Consider the following 21,369-nt stretch of genomic DNA (forward strand, 5'->3'; position numbering starts at 1 on the left):
CCAACTATCTTGCCTCAGCCTGATGGACAGGGCTCAGGTAATACAGAAAACTAGTTTATGGCTATCTCCAAATGAATATACACATATAAAAATTAGAATAGTATATTCTTTTTTAAGCTTTAAATAATTTTTTTACAAATATAAATTCTATAACTTTTTATTTTTAGGTACATATCAATTTTTAAGGCAACTGTAAAAGATGACATGCAGAAATTTAAAACTGCAATGAAAACCATGGGACCAGCAAAACTTGAAGTACCTTCTCCAAAGGATTTCTTGAAGAAACACTCTAAGGAAAAAACTCTACCACCCAGTAGGTTTTATCATTCTTTTTAATATTAAAAGTGTTAATAAGTAATTTAACTAAAATTATTTTGTCTGAGAATATTGAATGTTTACAGTGATAGCAACTCTACCTTGTATTAAACAGAATTTGAGAGCCTAGGAGAAAATAGAAGTCAAGAATATGATAAATGCACCCTAATATTTATAGCAGCATTATTTAAAGTTTCCAAGATAAGGCAGCAACCTAAGTGCCCATCAACAGAGGAATGGATAAAGAGCATGTAGCATGTATGTACAGTGGAATATTACTCAGCCATAAAAAGAATAAATATTGCCATTGCAACAACATGGACCTGGACAGTATTTGCTAAGTGAAATAAGTCACAGAAAGACAAATACTATATGTTATTACTTATATGTGGAACTAAAAAATGCAGTAAATTTGTGAATATAATAGAAAAGAAGCAGACTCACAGATATAAAGAACAAACTAGTGGTTACCAGTGGGAAGAAGAGGGGGACAATACAGGGGTAGTGGATTAAGGGGTACCAACCATGAGGTATAAAATAATATACAAAGATACATTGTACAACACAGGGAATACAGCTGTCAGTATTTTATAATAACTATAAATGGAGTAGAATCTTTAAAATTGTGTATATTGTACACCTGTGGCACAGATAATATTGTACATCAACTATATGTCAATTAAAAATACATTTTAAAAAAAGCTCTACAAAAAGAGAGAATGTAGTAGAAAAAGAGAGTGGGCAATGCTAAGTTGCCTCCCAAGTAGACTTTCCTTTTGATGGTCAGGCATCTGAACTTCATCTTCGACTATTCAGTAAAGCCCCATCTCCAGCACCACATGCCTCACCATCTTCATCCCTAGCCATTTCACTTCAATAGCAAACAACAATTATAAGAAGCATCCTAAATCCCAGTGGGCAAGATTGGTCAGGATCTAAACCCTGTCTAGTCTTTCCTCCAAGAGATAAAACTTAACAGCTGTTATAGTCAGTGGTCGAAGCAACTACCAGGCTCATTTTAGCCTTGACTGGTTTTTAACTCTTGTCAGATCTCTAAGACTGTCAGGGCAATGAAGGAGTTAAATGCAGTGGAAGAGCTTTGATGAGTGAGAGCCGTTTTTTTGGGCATGCTACCAGTGCAGTCACACGGGGCCCCACGCTTGAAAGGACCCCACATTTGGTTTAATCCTCTGCTTTTGCCATCTTGATATTCCTAATGGTTTTTTATCCAAGAGCACCACATTTTCACTTTGTACTGAGCCTCGCAAATTAGGTAGTCAGTTTTCTATGTGGTCATACAGAATATATATATCAGGGAAAAGACTACCAGGAAAATAAGGAAAAGAGGAAGAAGTCTGTCTCTCCTCTTATAAACATTATAAGGCAAAACAAAATTTCATTCACCTTAAGAATAATTAAGAAATTCTAGGGCTTTAAAAGCCCAGTCCACTGAGACAAAGTTAAAGGTAATATATGTCAAGGCTGCTGCCAATCTGTCTGTGAATATTTTGCCATTTTGAGCACAGTAATTTTCTAGACACACTGAAAAATAACTAACAGGTCCATGAACATGTCTCAACTGGTGGAACATCTGCATGACTGCAAGGCTGTGTTGATATTGTCATGTTGTTATAACCTTTAAAAAAGCCACGTCATTCAGTTTTCATATTTAGTATCACTGCCACCAAATAATTTGTGAAGAGACAGCCTCACCCCATTTTCTAAGCCTTCTCTCATTGCCAACCCCTACTTCCTGGGATGAGGGACATGATGACATTTAGATACATATAACATAAGCAAAAGAAGGGGGTAGGCTTAGGCTCCATCCCATGCAAACCATAAACCAAGATTTATAATTTACTTACTCAACTAAGAATGAGTTATCAGTCTTTCTTTCCTCATTTTCTGAGGATTCAGAAATGCATTTCTAAAGCTATAGTTAGAGGAGTCATTTGCATGCACTTTCAGCTAATAATTAAATTTGGCTTCTAAATGTTTCCCATGTGAATATCTAGAAGATGGATGCCTCTGATTTTTTAGGCAAACATTTTAAGCCATCCTTACTTGGTTGGATGTATCTGATACAAAGGAGCTACTTGGGCTGTGGAAGGCTTAGTCTCTGCTTCAGGCTTCATGTAAAAACTCCTTATTTCAATTTTTGACAATATTCACATCTCAGTAACATGTTAAATAGAAAGAAGATACCATTTTTGTAGGTCAAAAGCAGTGAAGAATTTTATGTATAGTTCAAGCAAATATATATATTATATTTTGCATATTAAATTTTCTTTTTTCACCCCCCACTATAATGTAAACTCCATGAGAATGGAGACAGTCTCTTTTGTTACCTGCTGTATCCACAGTTCCTAGAGCATTACCTGGGGACATAGTAATTGCTCAACATAAATATATGGCATGAATTAATGAATATTCAAAACCTCCTTTATAATATTTCTGGGGGTATGGAATTATCAGAGGTATGTTGGTCACTAGGGCTGCTAACATAACAAACATGGGTAGCCTAAATGGAAATGTATTTTTGTCACAATTCTGGAGTTCAAGTCCAAGATAAAGGTGTTTCCTGGCTTCATTTCTTTTGAGACATCTCTCCCTGATTGTAGGTAGCTGTATTCTCCCTGTATCTTCACATGGTCTTCCTTCTTTGTGTGTCTGTGTCCAGTCTCCTCCTCTGAGAGGGACATTAGTCATATTAGAGTAGGCCTCACCCTAATGACCTCATTTAGACTTCAGTCCCCCTTTAAAGACATGTCCAGCTGCAGTCCCATACTGAGGTACTAGGACTCCCAACACAAGAATATTGGGGGGCACACAATTCTGCCTATAAGAGGTTAACCCAGTTTGTAGAGTTTTAATATTAAGTATTTTTTTTTCTCATAATAAATGGTATATAAAATGACTACAAAGTTCAAACAGTACGGAAAGGAATAAAGCCAAAATCTCTAGGTGAGGGGGCTACGGTTTTGAGAAAGGTTTTGTCAAGATAGTTGTTGCCCTTGATTCTTGGAAATAAGTTGTAACTATTTTACATTTTAGCATTTTGATAAACCATTTTGATGTGGCTGTGTCAAAATAAATGAGTCGGTAACGGTCAATTTAAAGAGGCTGTGTTGGAAGTTTCTGCTGTGTCTCAGAGGGTTAAGAACCTGACTAGTATCCATGAGCATGTGATTTGACCCCAGCCTGGGAACCTCCATATGCCATGGGTATGGCCCTAAAAAGACAAAAGACCAAAAAAAAAATAGTAGTAAATATGATAAATTCTGGGGTGTGTTATTTTAGGAAGTGAGCAGTCATCAGGGAGGAGTGAATAGGAAACATCAACAGTCTTGGTAATCTTTTATTTCTTAAGCTGTATGTTAAGTGATTTTTATATCTTATAATCATTTTAGTGAAAAAACCCACAGATTCTTGGATTTTAAGTAAATCAAATTTGATTTATTAACTCGGTGATTTTATAATAACTTTCCTCCAAAGAAACAGTTATTAGTAATGTTAAAAGCACTCAGAAAAGAGTTTTAATGTTTCTTTAAACTTTTTTCAATGGAAAAACTGAGCATTTGTTGTTGAAATCTTTATAAGAAAATATTTTTATAATAGTTAATAAAAATGTTTTAGTTAGCATATGATTCGGGATGTTTATTTTCTTCCCTTACATTTTTATATTGTTTTTTATACTAATTATGTTGCACTTAATTTTTTGCATTTATGATTACTGATTTTTACCTTAAATATTTGAATGTATTATTAGTAAACACTAATATACTAGTGGTAAAATATTTGAATGTTATAAATAGTACTGAGCAGACATGTTTATAGTTTAATATTAACAAGGAAATGTTGTGTTTAACAGAAAAAAAGTTTGATCGGCATGAGCCCAAAAAGCCTCCTGTGCCATTGAGAACTGAACATCCAGTCATGGGAATACAGAGTGAAAAAAACTTTATAAATACAAATGCAGCCAATGTCATTATGGGAGTGGCTAAAAAGCCTAAACCAGTTTATGTTGACAAAAGAACTGGGGACAAGCATGACCTTGAAACTTCAGGACTAGTTCCAAAGTACATCAATAAAAAGGTAGCCTTGTGATATATTAATATGACCTGAGATTCAAATAATCTAAATGTGGTATTCATAATGATTTTCTGTACTGTCGCAAATAGTGTTCTCCCTGACAAACCATGGTTATCAGTGGGGAGAAGGAAAGGAAGAAGGAGTTCAGAGGTATAAATTACTATGGATAAAATAAATAAGCTACAAGGATATATGGAACAGCACAGGGAATATAGCAAACATTTTATAATAATTTTAAATGGAGTATAATCTATAAAAATGTTAAACCACCATGTTGTACACCTAAAACTAATACAATATCCTAAATCAACTGTATTTCAATTAAAAAAAAAAATAGTGCCCTCACTGGACAAGTTATCTAGATTGGCAGTTCTCATTCCTCTGAAGTCTATGTTTAGTCCAAATCCAGTGTGATGAAGTTACAGAGAATTTGGAATGAGCAACACCATACACTTCAGTAGAGGAGAATATAAGTGTTTTCCTTAATTTCGGTTGTTACTATATTTACCAATTATAACCAACAGTCTCTGAAAGGTACTCATTTTTGGTGAGGTAGAAATGTCCCCGGAAGCACAGTCATTACTATAAATCTGGAAGGAATAACCTTTCAGAAGATCCTAAGTTTAGTCATCAGTTCACAGTATCTTGGTAACAATGAGAGAAATGAAGAGGAAAACAACTTTAGGACCAACCATCCTATCATTGTCATGTAAATAATTGCCAGTACTATTTCCACTTGAATATATTCATTTGTGTTTGGTTTGGAGTAGAGCAGTCCTTAAAAGTACTGTACAATAATCTGGTCTTTGGGAGAACCTTCATTTGTATCTGAAAAGGGGTTTATCAGATAAGGTTATAATTTCACTGTTGAAAATTGTAGATGCTTGGGTTAATTGTTTCAATATGTAAACTTTAAGAGCTTACAAAAATCCTTTACATAAAACCTATTTTACTTTACATAGTTGTAGAGCACAAAAGTGCTTGAAACACACATAGTAAAACATTAGTGCAAAATCCTAAAGAATAATAATGCATAATAGTAACTTGTGGCAAAAAAGGAAGGAAGAGAAAAAGAAATTGCAGTAGTGACGTATGAGGGGCTTGTGCTGAGGTAGTCCAGTGAGCTACTGTGATGAACCCAATACCTGCTCAAAGCCAAAACAGGAACCTCAAGGCTCTTGTCAGAGAACATTCTTATTCCCTTAGAAACCCTTGTGACTCGGTTGGCTAAGACCAGGAGTTGGCAGCACATGCCAACAAAGATTTCATTCTTCAGACACTTCCTCCTCTCATGGCCCCTGGAGACTGCTCATAGTCCTTGTCCCATAGGGTGTGGAAAAGCAGAAATTTCACTCTCCTGTCTCTTTAAAACCATTTCCAATCCATCATTTCTCCACCATAATGTAAAAATCCTTCTTTGATGGTCATGCCACCAGCTGCCACACACGGTGACCTTCTTTCTGGCTATCTTCTGCCTAAGCTGTCCACTATTTCAATACATTTTCTGGCTTGAACAGAAAATTGAGAGTCTTCATCACAGAGACAGAAAAATATTAGGTTAGTCTACCTGTGCTCGTTTACCAAGCCATGCAGATTCTCTACTCCTAGCCTACTCTCGGCAGCTAAGCAATCAGGGCTGGTGGAGGACTAACTCAACTTCCTTTCCACTTCTCACAGTTAATTTAAAATCTGTTATTGCTAAGTGGGGTAGTAAGTCCTTTTAATGGCAATGTCACTTTTTAAAAGTGAGTGAACCTCATGTTTTAGTCCCAAATAAGATATTGCATGGGAGTTCTCTTGTGGCCCAGTCAGTGAGTGGAGGATCCAGCATTGTCACTGCTATGGCTCTGGTTACAGCTGTGGCTCTAGTTTACAGCTATGGCTTGGGTTCGTTCCCTGGCTCGGGAACTTCCACATGCTGCAGGCACAGCCAAAAAAAAGAAAAGTTACTGCATGCCCATTTGTGCCATGAGAACAGTTTGTGTAAGCAAACTGAAGGATGGGTGTTTGCCTCAGTCATACAGCAATCAAGACAGCATTTCAAATTCTAACTCTGCCACTTAAAACTCTGTGATCCTTAACAAGTTGTTAGATTTACCACAGCATTGTACTGAGGATTAAATGATATAAAATATATTAAGCACTTGACACAATACCTGGCACCTAGTAAAAAGTTCATTAAATGGTGGATATTATAACATATGCAGTTATTAATATTAATAATGTGCACTAGCCCTCCATGATCCAGCACATGGGAATATTTCAGGTCCCTGCAGCTTTTACCCAATTGTGAGATAGTTGTTTTTCCTAAACAGAGTATACCCAACATAATTTAATCTTTTGTGATGATGCAGAATCAACATTATGAACATTAGTGATTGTATGGGGCTCAGATGAGGTGTTGCCCTTAGTTTTTCCTGAAATCAGTTGACCTTGTTACCATTGAACCAACTTACAAAGATGCCATGCTCTTAGAACTTTCCAGAACACATTCATAGCTAGTATTTCTATCCCTTGATCATTCAGGATTAGGTTATGCCGTGGTTCACAAATAACACCCAGATTTCAGTAACTAAAAGCAACATGTTTGCTTGTGGTACATCTCCATGGAGGGTTGTTGGAAGCTCTGTTTCTGTCCCCGTTCCAAGACCTAGGCAACCTAAAACATCACCCATCACTGTGCCAGAGAGAAAAAGAACATGGCAAGTCATCCATTAGTTTGTAAGGCTTCTGCCCAAAAGGGACAGAGGTTCCTTCCACTCACTTTGGGCAATACAGTGCACATGTCTGCATCTTACTTGGAGGGGAGCAGAGAAGTACTGCCCAACCAAGTGCCTAGAAGGAGAAGAACCAGAGTATTTGTGAACAGTTCTAATGACTACCATGTCTCTCAAGGCTGCTTCCTCAGAGAAATCTTCCCTGACATCCTTATTTATCTAAAATAGCTCTCATTATTTTCTTCTTACTGTATTTTTACTTGAGAGCACTTGTTTTATAGCCTATTTTTGGTGAATTTCTCTCACCATAGAGTGCATATCCTATAAGGACAGAAACCTTCCCTTTCTTATTCAGTAGTGTAGCAAAGCGCCAAGTACATTCTCAAATAATTTTTTGAAGAATGAACAGGGAGTTTCTTTATATGGTGATATTAGCACATAGACAGACTTGAATCACAGCTGATTGCTTCACTGTAAGTCCTTGTAAGCAGCCCAGGAGCCTAAAAATGTATTTTGCCTTTCCAAAAACAAGTCAGTTTTTTCTTAAACCAGATGTGCTTAGTATCTCTAACAGTTTGTTTTTACAATGCATTGAACGCATTTAACTTCTTTAAAAAAAAAAAATCATGCAAAAGAGACCTCAAGATATTTGAGATATTTCCAGATAAAAGCTGAAGCCCACCTGAAAGAAAGAAAAGCCAACCCTTAGGGGTAAAATAAGGGCCAAGTTATCAGCCAAGAACAGGCACTGGGAACATTCAGAAGAGGGAAAACCTATAACCATACTAACAATGCAAATTGGTTTTAATGTCCAGAATCAACTAGTTCCCATTTGGGGGAGAAAAAAAAAATCACTGACTTGTCAATTTGCAGTGGTTTTTTTTGTTTGTTTGTTTTTGTCTTTTTGCTATTTCTTTGGGCCCCTCCCACGGCATATGGAGGTTCCCAGGCTGGGGGTCGAATCGGAGTTGTAGCCGCTAGCCGCTAGCCTACGCCAGAGCCACAGCAACATGGGATCCGAGCTGCACCTGCAACCTACACCACAACTCACGGCAACGCTGGATCGTTAACCCACTGAGCAAGGGCAGGGATCAAAACCACAACGTCATGGTTCCTAGTCGGATTCGTTAACCACTGCGCCACGACGGGAACTCCAATTTGCAGTGTTTTGAGCAAAGGTTTTAAGTTGATAAAATTTCTTTTTTTCCTAATCATTAGTTTATATGTACACATATATAAGATTACTTTCAAGATGTTGATATTTTTTTTCTGAAAACTCTTTCTAAGGATTATGGTGTCACGCCTGAATATATATGTAAGCGAAATGAGGAAGTGAAGAAAGCCCAAGAAGAATATGATAACTATATCCAGGAAAACCTCAGGAAAGCAGCTATGAAAAGACTGTCTGATGAAGAAAGGGAGGCGGTTCTGCAGGTAAGTGTTCTATGATTGACAGTCACGTGTAACTCTCTAGGACAGCTCTGAAAGGTCCACTATCCATGATGATTAAGCCAACACTTTGATTTTGAAATCAGTTCACTCTCTTTTGGTTGCAGTGACAACCTCATGCAGCAAAGCTGGCTCTTTGGAGAGAGAAAAAAAGTTGTAATGTAGTGATTATCTAATAATTTGTTTCCAACTGGGTGAGCTTCTACTTTTCCTGAAATAGTGTTATAAGCAAGCTACCTTCTCCTTCAAAGGGCATGCATTAAATAAAGCAGGAAAGCATTTTAATTTTCATTCCCATGTCCTTGAATTTTTGAAAAATATCCATAAAATAGGTATTTTTCACTAGGTGGAGCTCTAGAATAACTGAAACTGTCCCTAGACCAACTTTTTTTTTCTTTTCCTATAAGCCAAATATCCAGATTTTAAAATAACCAAATGCTAGTTTTTACATATGTTTTATTTCATCTTTATTTTTATTTTTTTTTATTTTTTATTTTTTTGGCTTTTTAGAGCTGCACCCAGTGCATATGGAGGTTCCCAGGCTAGGCGTCTAATATGAGCCTACACCACAGCTCATGGCAACGCCGGATCCTTAGCCCACTGAGCAAGGCCAGGAATTGAACCCACAACATCATGGTTCCTAGTCAGATTCGTTTCCACTGCGCCATGACGGGAACTCCCTGTTTTCTTTATTTTGAGTAAAATACTTAAAGACACTTACATTGGCATTTTTAATGCAAGACTTTTATCTGAAGCACTTAAAATACCGGGGGAATGTGAGCAGGGTTGATCAGATAAAAATCTTGCATTAAGAACATCTCTACCTTTAGAGGGTATTTATTAAGCACCTACTTATACTCTTCTATAGTGGTGCTCTTGTAGAGGCAAAAACAGGACTTTATTCTTTGTTATTTTGAAAACTTTCTACAAAGCCATTTCCAGTGACCTTTTAAAAACAGAAAAAAAGCTCTATTTTTACCACATTAATTTCTATTGAAAAATAGATTCATATGCTGTTATGAATTATAAATTCTTAACATTTTAATCAATGTCGTCATAGTCATCAATAAACCTTTATTAAATGCCTGTTCTGCTTAGAGTATCATGCTACCCAAGGGGCATAAGATAAAATTTCTGTTATGGATAATGTTATAAATTAAATGATGAGAGGTGCTATATATATGCACACATGCAAAATATGAGAGTGTGTGTGTACAGATCATACGTTTTATAAGGTTCCAAGGCATGAACATCCACTGAGGAATGTAGGTAGGTCTTTAGCTGGGTCTTAACCTGCAGAGTGAGAGGGTATCCCAGACAACAGCAGTGGCCTAACAGCAGGGACCATGTCTATTTGTTGTCAGCAATCTCCCCAGTGCCTAACCCAGTGCCCAGGGTAAACATGGATGTTTAATAATAGTGTGCTGGAAAGAAGAGAGGAAGCAGGGCAGGCAAAAGGGCTGGCGGACGTGGAGGTGGGCTTGCATGTCACTTGCAGGAAAAGCACTGCTCTTTTGTGCTCTCTCACTCCTGAGATTCTGCCATTCTTAAAATACACATACTTTTGTGAAAGCCAGGTTTTTATATCTGAATAATGCTGGAAAATAGGAAAACAGAGGGAGAACATTTTCCCGGAAGGAGAATGCTCTTCCCTCAGGCACCTTCTTGGCTGCTGCAGATAAGCAGCCCTGGGCTTCCTCATGTGGTCAGGATGGAGCTTCTTTGCATACTCCTTGATGGACAGGAGCTCACCCTCCCTGGGATGCCTTCTTAGCCAGGTAGTCTAGCTGCCATAATAACAAAGCTGCTAGGTCTGCTCCTGACAAGCCCTGAACCCTGTTCCCCTCCCTGGGTAAGAGTTGCATATAGTTATGTGACCATATGGTTCTAAGTCCCCAAGTAGGACACATTCTGCTCATTCTTCAAAAAATAACTGTTTCATTATCCAGGAAGGGATCCTCTGGTCTTACGATTCCAACCTCATTTCACAGACGAGGATATAAAATGCAAATGTATTAAGTGGGCTCATTTGTTCAATCATCCATCCATCCATTCACCTATGGAACATCTGTTATGTTCCAGGCACTATACCCAGCCTGGGAGACACACTGTTGTGAGCAAAACAAGCATGGTCCTTACTGTCAGTGAATTTGGAATTTGGTTTATATTTGCCCCCAGTCACACAATCATCAAATAGCTGAAGAGGGACTAGAACTCACATTGACCAATTCCCAGCCTGAAGTTTGCCCTCCACATTGCCCTCCCCTATTTACAGAAGTGAAGCTTGGCTAAGGGAACCAACCAAGAACACTGAGGGGCCCAGGACTAGGGACTGTGGGACTCATCACCTCCCTAGGTTGGAAGAGACAGGCAAAGAGCAGCATTACCAGAGCCAGTGAGAGCTGGAGCCTAGAAGAGGGGTCTCTGGCAAGTGTTGTGCTCACAGGTTGAAGGGCCAGTCATGTCCAGATAATGTCAAAGGAGAGGGAATAAATGCCCCAAGCTCTCTCTTTGCCCATCACTGCCTTCCTTGACCGAACTGGGCAGAGGCTAGAGGGCCAGAGTGCTGGAGGAGGAGCAGCCCACACAGGAGTCAACAAACCCCCCCGCCCCCCGCGCGTGCCACCACTAGTCACAGAGCAGGACAAAAAGGTGGAGAATGGCTGGGATGGGGTGGCCACAGAAGGAACATGAAACAGAATACATTTCTTATTTGTTTTATGACTGCTTCTCCCTATGTGAAATTTTTCCAAAATTAACAATACTATTTCAGTACTAAACTAGAAAAGAGAAAAAATAAGAAATAAAAATAAGGGAAAATCACTATTGCTATGGTAGATAAAAGACTTTTTTAGATGAAATAACCAAAAAAAAAAAAAATCTCAAAAATAGGAGAGAGGCTATTTCAAGATAATATGAAATATTAATCACATTTAGTTCCCATCCCTAGCAGTTGACTTTGATCCAAATGTTATTGTACATACTGGAAGATAAACTATCCTTTAAAAAGAAGTACAGAGAAACATGTAGCTGCTGTGACCACAAGTAATAAGGAAATGTCACCCAACGAGCTGTGAAAACCTTTGCTATTTCAAAGTGTAAATACATAGATTTCTTCTCTGCAATAGGCACTCCTGTGGAGCACTCTGGAAACATTTTCCATTTCATAATGAAAGGCTAGTTCTTTTGACGACTTTTTTTGGAGTACTTCTCATACACTATTAAGAAGTTTTGCTGTACAGTGGGAAAAAAAAAAGAATGAAAAAAAAAGTTTTAACTCATCCCCTCTTTTTTAAAATGTAAAAGATGCATTTCCTTCTATCTTTTTCCTTTCCCGAATTCTTGATATAATCTCACTCAAGAAGGGTTCAACATCTGTGGCCCTTTTTCTCAACCAGTCTTTTCTATAAAATGTACCCAATCCTATCATCATTTTTACCTGAGCATAGAAATAAATCATTGAAGTTATATTATCCCTGAAAAGTTTCTACAAGACTAAATTTATTTCTATGGGGGCTTATTATGAAGGCATTTTTATATAAGACACTTCTAATCCTATCATAAATCTGAATGTATGGCCATGTTTTTCAAGAACCACATTTCCTTTCCTTTTTTTTTTTTAATCAATAATTTTTAATGATGCCACTCCTGAGCTCTGGCTATGACTTCCAATACTCTGTTGAATAAAAGTGGCCAGATTGAGCATCTTTGTTTTGTTCCTGATCTTAGAGGAAAAGCTTTCAGCTTTCCACCGTCGAGTACGATGTTAGCTGTGGGCTTGTCATATATGGCTTTTATTATGTTGAGGTATATTTCCTCTACTTGTACTTTGTTGAGGGTTTTTTTAATCATAAATGGAAATTGAATTTTGTCATGGCTTTTCTATATCAACTGAGGTGATCACATGATATTTATCCTTTATTTTGTTAATGTGATGTGCCATGTTGACTGATTTGCAGATGTTGAACCATCCTTGCATCTCTGGAATAAATCCCACTGGGTTATAGTACAGGCATACCTTGTTTTATTTCACTTTGTTTTATTGTGCCTCATAGATTTTGAGATTTTTACAAATCAAAGGTTTGTAGCAACCCTGCACTGTTAGATGATGGTTGTCATTTTTAAGCAATACAGTATTTTTTTCTTAAGGCATTTGATTTTTTAGCCATAATGCTACTACTCTGCACTTAATAGACTACAGTATAGTGTGAATATAACTTTTATATGCATGGGAAACCAAAAGTTTGTGTGACTCACTTTATTGGGGTACTTGCTTTATTGCAATGGTCTGGATCCAAACCTGAACTATCTCCGAAGTGTGTCTGAAATGATCTTTTTAATGTGTTGTTGAATTCAGTTTGCTAATATTTTGTTGTGGATTTTATGTCTTTGTTCCTGAGATATTGGCCTGTATTTTTATTTTCTTGTCGCCTCTTTGTCCAGTTTTGGTATAAGATAATGCTGGCCTCATAAAATGAGATGGAAGAGTTCCCTTCTCTTTTATTTTTGGACAAGTTTGAGAAGGATTGATAATATTTCTTTGAGTGTTCAGTAGAATTCACTCTTTGGTCCTGGGAGATTTTTGATTATTGATTTAATCCCCTTTCAGACTTTCTCTTTCTTCATGACTCAGTCTTGGTGGGTTGTGTGTTTGTAGGAATTTATCCGTTTCTTCTCAACTGTCCAATGAGTTGGCATATAATTGTTCATAGTAGTCTTCACAATTCTTTTTATTTCTGTGGTGTCAGTTATAATATCTCGTCTTTCATTTCTGATTTTATTTATTTGAGTCCTCTCTTCTTCTCTTAGTGAATTTATCTAGAGCTTTGTTAATTTTATTTATCTTTTCAATGAACCAGCTCTTACTTCACAGATCTTTTCTACTGTCTTTTTAGTCTCTATTTCATTTACTCATGCTCCAAGCTTTGTTAATCCCTCCCTTCTACTAACTTTGGGCTTCTTTTGTTCTTTTTCTGGTTTCTAGAGGTGTAAAGTTAGGTTGTATATTTGTGGTTGTTCTTGTTTCTTGAGGTAGGCATTTATCACTGTGAACTTCTGTTTTAGAACTGCTTTTGCTGCATCTCATAAATTTTGGTACACTTTCACTTTATTTCTATTTTTGTTTAAGGTATTTTTTATTTCTCTTTGGAGTTCTTCTTTGACCCTTTTTTATTTCTCTTTGGATTTCTTCTTTGACCCTTGCTTGTTCAGTAGCTTGTTGCTTAATCTCTACATAGTTGTGAATTTTCTAATTTTCTTCATATAATTTATTTCTAGTTTCATACCCTTGCGGTCAGAAAAGATGTTTGATATGACTTCAATCCCCTTAAATTTAGTAAGACTTGATTTGTGGCCTAACATATGATCTGTCCTGGAAAATGTTCCATGTACACTTGAGAAGAATGTGTATTTACTGCTTTTAGATGGAAAGTTTCATGTAAATATATAAAGTCCATCTGATCAAACCGGTCATTTAAAGTTGATGTTTCTTTACTAATTTTCTGTATGTCTGATTTATCCATTGCTATATCCATAAGTGGGATATTAAAGTCCCCTACTATTATTATATTGCTTTCTATTTCTCCCTTTAAATCTGTAAATATTTGCTTTGTATATTTAGGTGCTCCTATGTTGGGTACATAACTATTTACAAATGTTATATCCTTTTGTTTTGATCCCTTTATCATTATGTAATGCCTGTTGTCTCTTACTATAGTCTTTGTTTTAAAGCCAATTTTGTCTGATACAAGTATAGATACCGCAGCTTTCTTTTGGTTTGCATTTGCATGGGCTATCTTTTCTATCTATGTGTCAAGGATCATATTTTCAAGTAAATTTTTTTTTAATTTTTGCTTTATTTTAGGACCGCACCTGTGGCATATGGAGATTCCCAGGCTAGGGGGTCGAATTGGAGCTGCAGCTGCCGGCCTCTACCACAGCTGCAGCAACGCCAGATCCAAGCTGCATCTGCAACCTACACCACAGCTCACAACAACACCAGATCCTTAACCCACTGAACAAGGCCAGGGATCGAACCCACAACCTCATGGTTCCTAGTTGGATTTGTTTCCACTGCACCATGAAGGGATCTCCTCAAGGCAATATTTTAAATTCTTTCAGTTTTACCTTTCTTTTTGTGTAAATAAAATGATTTGTACATCCACAGTGAATAATAGAAAGTGTTAATTTATAAAATTTCATTGCCTGGGTTCAATTAACTTAAGACCATTTTGTCAGTGGGGCCTCTAGTGCACTGTGATAAGAAAGAGATAGCTATGCAGAGATGGAAATAACTGTTGTTGCTCCTAAGAGATTCCTAATTTTGAATTTGTTGGTTTCTGAGAACATAAAACATTAACTACATTATCAAATTACCATGCGTGTTACATTTAGTGACATTTCAGTCATTTCTAGAATAGATTAATGGGAAGTATAGATCCCTTTATACGAAAGACAAATTCTTTCTAATATTGAAAACACATGAAAGATCATCTCTTGTTAAATTGAATGTTGGCATTTCATACAATTCCATTTAGTCAGCTATAAGAAAACATGGCCATGTAAGTCAGAATCAAGTGTTTTGATGTGATTTCTTTGTTGCAGAAGGAGGATAATATTTTTTTGCTAAAGAAAGAAACTAAGAATTTTTCTAAGAAATAATTTCCTGTTCATAAATGTTTTTTGCTTGGGGATATCAATTCTAAGTTGTTTTTACCAAAACATTTGCTACAAGCTTGGTTTCATACTACTCATAACTCTGCATGCATGTCATTAATGGTAAAAACAAGTACAGTAACATTAAAAGCAAAGAAAATAAATACTCCCAATGGGAATTGAGCACACCATCAAGGACAGGGTTTGGCCTCTGTACAGTATTTTTTGTGACTGTGGCCAAGAACTTGATAAACATATACTATTTTTTGGTTACTTTTGTCAGTTTTCTTTACCTGTTTCCATGTTTCCTCCCTGGCACAATTTTCTTTGCGATGTACTCTGCCTCTGCAGTTTACTCTGGTGTGTGCAGTTGTCTTTACCATTTGCAGGGGCTGAAAAAGAACTGGGAGGAGGTGCATAAGGAGTTCCAGTCCCTCTCAGTCTTCATCGACTCCATACCTAAGAAGATGCGCAAGCAGAAGCTAGAAGAAGAGATGAAGCAGCTGGAGCATGACATTGCTGTCCTCGAAAAGCACAAAATCATTTATATTGCTAATAAGAAATAGTGGACTTTTTAAATGTGGTCATATTAACATAGGAGAAACCATGGAAAACATAAAAATGAAACCATGAGTTTTTCAAAAAAGAAAATACCATGAAGAGTATAAAAATGGCCTTTACCAAAATGCTTAGGCAATGTTTAAAGAGTAATTGGTTTATTTACTTATGCAGAGAAAAAAAATTTTTTTTACTAGTGTCAAGGCTTCCATATATAACCTGATAAAAGTTTGATATTAGGTTTTCTAGCTCTGTAGCATAATTTATTATTACTATATGCTTGTTTTAGAGAAACATTTCTGGGCCCTGAAAAAATAAAGTCAGCACTCAGAACTTCACATTTTTTCTAAACTGCATAATACAAGGAACACAACATTAAAAACTGTTAAAGTATTTTGCATTGGAAATAGTGGCATAAGCTTTTTTTTACTGCTCTGAAGAGTTTTCTACCTATTGTTTCAGAGATCCACAAATGACATACATTCTCCAGTAGCCTGTGTCATGTGTGGCTATTCACACCTATAAACATTTTTAATGTCCGTGATGTTATATAGGCTGAGAGTTTTACATTTGGAGGAAGGAAAATTAAGAAGACAACATAAAATCAAGGAGACATGTATCACTGAGGACTGTGACCGAGAATAGCCTCCTTCCCAACATTCAGCTTTTAAAACCTTTGCTATTCTAGGTGCTTTATCCCATAAATTACTATATGTATTTCACTAAAACGGGATGTTACTTTTTCTTTTCAGTTTTCCCTATTTTGTGAACTCTAATGTTTCTTTTTGTAAGGTTACATAATTTATTAGGCCATAAGTTTATGTAAGTAGAGCTCTCTTCAACTCAAAATAAATAAGCATATAAATATCCAAGAAGGAAAAGATTCTTTTATGAAATTTTAAATTGGAGAAATTTGGTAAAAATATATAAAACGACCAAATATCAGAGCAATAACAATTTCTACTGAAATAACAATGCTTACACTGATTTTTATCCTATAGAAAAAAAAAATGACATTTTTTTCCCCAAGCTTTTTCACAAAGACAGAATTTGGGACCATTGTAGAAAAGCTTACTTTAAAGAAAGATTTGTCTATACAAATATTTTTGAAAACTCTCTTTAAACTTTTTTTCACATCTCTTTATAAGCATCATTTCTTTATTCCTTCCTTATTTTAGGACAGATATAAAGTAAAGAATAGTACAGTTGACCCTTGAACCACACAGGAGTTGGGGGCACTGATCCTTCACAGAGTTGAAAATCTGTATATAATTTATAGTCACCCCTCTGTATCCTTGGTTCTTTGTATTTATGTTTCCCTATGTGTGGAGTCAACCAGCCACAGGTCGGGTAGTGCCCTAATGTTGACTATTGAAAAGAATCCACATGTAACTGGACCCACAGAGTTCAAACCTGTGTTGTTCAAGGGTCAACTGCGTTTGGTAAATTCTCATTTATCCCAGAATGGTCAGATGGTTGCTATTTGGGGAAGGCTAACAGCTGTAACAATAAATTTATTTAAACACAAGAGAAACTCATTTCTGGCTCACATAACGGTACTGTGCTGTGAAGAGATCAGCAACATCCCTTTTCCACAGTCGCTCAGGGGCCCAGATTTGGGAGTGGGTGGGCTTCCTGCTATGACCTGTACGTGGATTGGCGTGTACAGGTCAGACCTAGAAAGGAGACATCATTTTCACCAGCATTTTCTAAGTCAGCAACATGGGTTGCTTTAACAAACCACCTCCAAATCTTTGTTGTCTGATTTTTAAAAAGATAAAATTCTCATTTACATCACATCCAATGTGAATGAGGGTGGGAGTGTACTCTTTTCCTCACTGTCAGTCAAGGATGCAGCCTCCTTTTAGCTAGTTAAGGATAAAATATTCAGGTCAGTATTTTACTTGTAAGATGATTCCTATATACATACTAATTTTTAATTCAAAATCAGTAGCAATGCAAAAATATTCCAATTAGTTCAGCCTTAAGATGGTTATATTTTGGAGTCATGAATGAGAGTTGTCTTCAATGTTAAAATGATCACTTTGTGTTTTTAACAGATGCTTTTTCTCTTACTTTCTGTCCAGTTATGTAGAAGAACCTAGACATTTATTGGTGGCCCACAATGTTGTGCTAGATAGATTTTATTGCTTTTCACACTTACAGACTTTCTAGGGAAAATTTCCCATCCATTCATCCTGGGAAGGCTCGCCCTACCCTGGGATCATAACCTTGAAGAACTCCAGTGCATTCTCCTCACATACACCGCCCCCCCAACCCCAACACACACGTGAACCTGGGTTACCCTACCGGCAAGAGGAGGGAGACTCAGGTGGTTAGCCGGTCACAGACCACATGCTATGTCTTGAGAACATGGATTAAGAGACACAGAGATTTGATGTGGTTTGGCCCTTTGCCATTTTTGTGTAGTTGAGTGATATTAAATACATTTATAATGTTGAACAGCCATCACCATCATCCATCTCCATAACTGTTTTCATCTTGTAAAGCTGAAACTCTGTACCCTTTAAACAATAACCTCATTTCCCTCTTCCCTTCAGCCCCCAGTAACCACTATTCTACTTTTTGTTTCTATGGTTTTGACAACCGTGAGTACCATGTGTGACTGGAATCATACAGTATGTATCTTTTAATGACCGGCTTATGTCACTTACAAATTATCCTAACGGTTTATTCATACTGTAGCATGTTGCAGAATTTCCTCCTTTGTAAGGCTAAATAATACTCCACTGTATGTTTATATCACATTTGGCTTACCCATTCCCTCTGTCAGTGGAATGCTTCCACATTTTAGCTGTTGTGAATAATGCTGCTAAGAACATGGGTATACAGATGCCTCTTTAAGACCCTGCTCTCAATTCTTTTGGGTATATTTCTAAAAGATTTGCTAGATCATATGATAATTCTATTTTAAGTTTTGAGGAACTGTCATACTCTTTTCCATAGCAGCTATACCATTTTTCATTTCCACCAGTGCTGTAGAAGGGTTACAGTTTCTCTACATCTTTGTTGTTTTCTGGTTTGCGGGGGCAGTCGTACTAATAGGTGTGAAGTGGTTCATCACTTTAGTTTCGATTTGCATTTCCCTCCTGGTTAGTGATGTTAAGTATATTTTCTTGTGCTTATTAGGCATTTGTATACCTTCTGTAGAGAAATGTCTATTCCAGTCCTTTGTCCATTTTTATTTTATTTATTTATTTTTGCTTTTTGGGGCTGCTCCTGTGTCCTATGAAATTTCCCAGGCCATTGGTCCAGTTGGAGCAGCAGCTGCCAGCCTATGCCACAGCCATGCCAGATCCGAGCCACGTTTGCAACCTACACCACAGCTCACTGCAATGCTATATCCTTAACCCACTGAGCAAGGCCAGGTATTGAACCCGCATCCTCATGGGTACTTCAGGCTGATATTCCACTGAGCCACAACAGGATTGCCCATTTTTAAATTGGATGTTTGGTTTTCTGTTGTTGAGTTTTAGGGGTTTTCTATATATTCCGGATATTAATCTTTTATCAGATGTAGGATTTGCAAATATTTTCGTTTATGGGTAGCCTTTTTCCTTATGAATAGTGTCTTTTTTAAATTTTTTTTTTCTTTTTTGGCCACACCTGTGACATGCAGAAGTTCCCAGGCTAGAGATCAAACCTGTGCCACAATAGTGACGATACTCGATTATTAACCACTAGGCTACCAGGGAATTCCCATTCACACTGTTTTTGGACGAGCAAAAATTTTCAATTTTCATGAAGTCCAACATGTCTTTTTTTTCTTTTGAAACATGTTCTTTGGTGTAATATCCAAGAAATCACTGCCAAATCCAGTGTTGTAAAGGTTTTGTCCTGTGTTTTTTTCTCCTAAGTGTTTTATTGTTTCAAATCTTACATTTAGGTCTTTGATCCATTTTGAACTAATGTTTGGTAAGGGTCTAATTTCATTCTTTTATGTATGTATGTCCAGTTTCTCAGCATCATTAGTTAAAAAAGACTGTCCTTTTCCCATTGAGTGATCTTGAAACTCTTGTCCAAAATAATTTCACCATATATGTAAGGATTTATTTCTGGGCTCTCTATTCTATTCCATTGGTATTTATGCTAGTATCACACTTTTTAATTACCATAGCTTTGTAAAATCAGAAAGTGTTAAATCCTCCAGTTTTGTTCTTTTTCAAGATTGTTTTGGCTGTTTGGAGTCCCTGGATATTCCACATGGATTTAGGATAGGTTCTTTTTCTGCAAAAAAAAAAAAAAAAAAAAGTCAGGATTTTGATAGTTATTGTATTGAGTCGAGAGATTGGTTTGAGTAATGTTGACATTTTGACTATATTGTCTTTTGGTCCATGAACATGGGATGTATTTCCATATATTTTTGTCTTTTTTATTTTATTTATTTATTTTGATTTTTAGGGCCATTCACGCAGCATATGGAGGTTCCCAGGCTAGAGGTCCAGTCGGAGCTACAGCCACTGGCCTACGCCACAGCCACAGCAACATCAGATCTGAGCCAAGTCTGAAACCTACACCACAGCTCATGGCAATGCCAGATCCTCAACCCACTGAGTAAGGCCAGGGATCGAACTCACAATCTGATTGTTCCTAGTAGGATTCATTTCTGCTATGCCACAATGGGAACTCCTATCTTTGTCATGTTTAATTTCTTTCAGCAGTGTTTTGTAATTTTCATTATACAAGTCTTTCACCTCCTTAGTTAAGGAGAGTTAAGTATATGTAATGCTATTGTGAGTGGAATTGTTTTTGTCATTTTCTTTTAAGATTGTTCATTGTTAGGTTTTAGAAATACAACTGATTTTCATATGTTGGCCTTCCATCTTGCTACTTTGCTGAGTTCTGTTATTAATTCTAGCAGTTTTTTGGTGTATGAAATTTTTAGAGTGTTCTACATGGAATATCAAATAATCTCCAGGTAATTTTACTTTTTCCTTTCCAATTTAGATGCCTTTATTTATATCTTTTTCTTGCTTAATTGCTCTGGGGAGAAATTCCAATACTGTGTCGAAGAGAAGTGGTGAAAGCAAGCATCCCTGCTGTGTTCCTGATCTTGTGGGAAAAGCTTTCAGTTTTCATCCCTATGATGTTCACTGTAGGTTTTTTTTGGTTTTGGGTTTTGTTTTGTTTTGTTTTTGCTTTTTAGGGCCTTACCTGCAGCTCATGGACCTTCCCAGGCTAGGGGTCCAATTGGAGCTGTAGCTGCCAGTCACAGCCACAGCAACACGGGATCCAAGCCACATCTGCAACCTACACCACAGCTCATGACAATGCCATATCCTCACTGAGTGAGGCCATGGGTCAAACCCATGTTCCCATGGATACTAGTCGGGTTCATTACCTCTGAGCCACAACAGGAACTCCACCTTGGGTTTTTAATGTATGCGTTTTATTGAGATAAGTTCCTTCTATTCCTAGTTTGGGGTTGTTTTTTCTTGTTTTTATAATGAAAAGGTGTTGTGAACATAAGAGATATCTCTTGAATGATCAGTGCTTTATCTCCGAGTTATCAAGTTATGTGGGAGGAAAAATCATAGTCAAAAGGGTATCTTGGCTACAACTG

The 21,369-nt window shown here is 36.9% G+C and overlaps 1 protein-coding gene across 5 annotated transcripts in view; it reads left to right on the top strand.

Moving 5' to 3' along the window:
• The window catches only part of ENKUR (enkurin, TRPC channel interacting protein), a 39,838-nt gene that overhangs the window by 10,543 nt on the left and 7,926 nt on the right, over positions 1-21,369 (top strand). For 3 of the 5 annotated variants that reach the window (NM_001444610.1, NM_001444611.1, XM_021064915.2), the window contains 4 exon segments: positions 168-313; positions 4,187-4,410; positions 8,412-8,558; positions 15,617-17,313. In NM_001444610.1, the coding sequence (NP_001431539.1) occupies positions 168-313; positions 4,187-4,410; positions 8,412-8,558; positions 15,617-15,793 (694 nt within the window). In that variant the 3' untranslated portion in view covers positions 15,794-17,313. 5 annotated transcript variants of the gene reach the window in all.

This window comes from Sus scrofa, chromosome 10 (assembly GCF_054392235.1).
Source record: "Sus scrofa isolate SSC_HxYL_T2T_F1_AM1 chromosome 10, Sscrofa_HxYL_maternal_Yorkshire_Landrace_v2.0, whole genome shotgun sequence".
NCBI classification, from domain to species: domain Eukaryota; kingdom Metazoa; phylum Chordata; class Mammalia; order Artiodactyla; family Suidae; genus Sus; species Sus scrofa.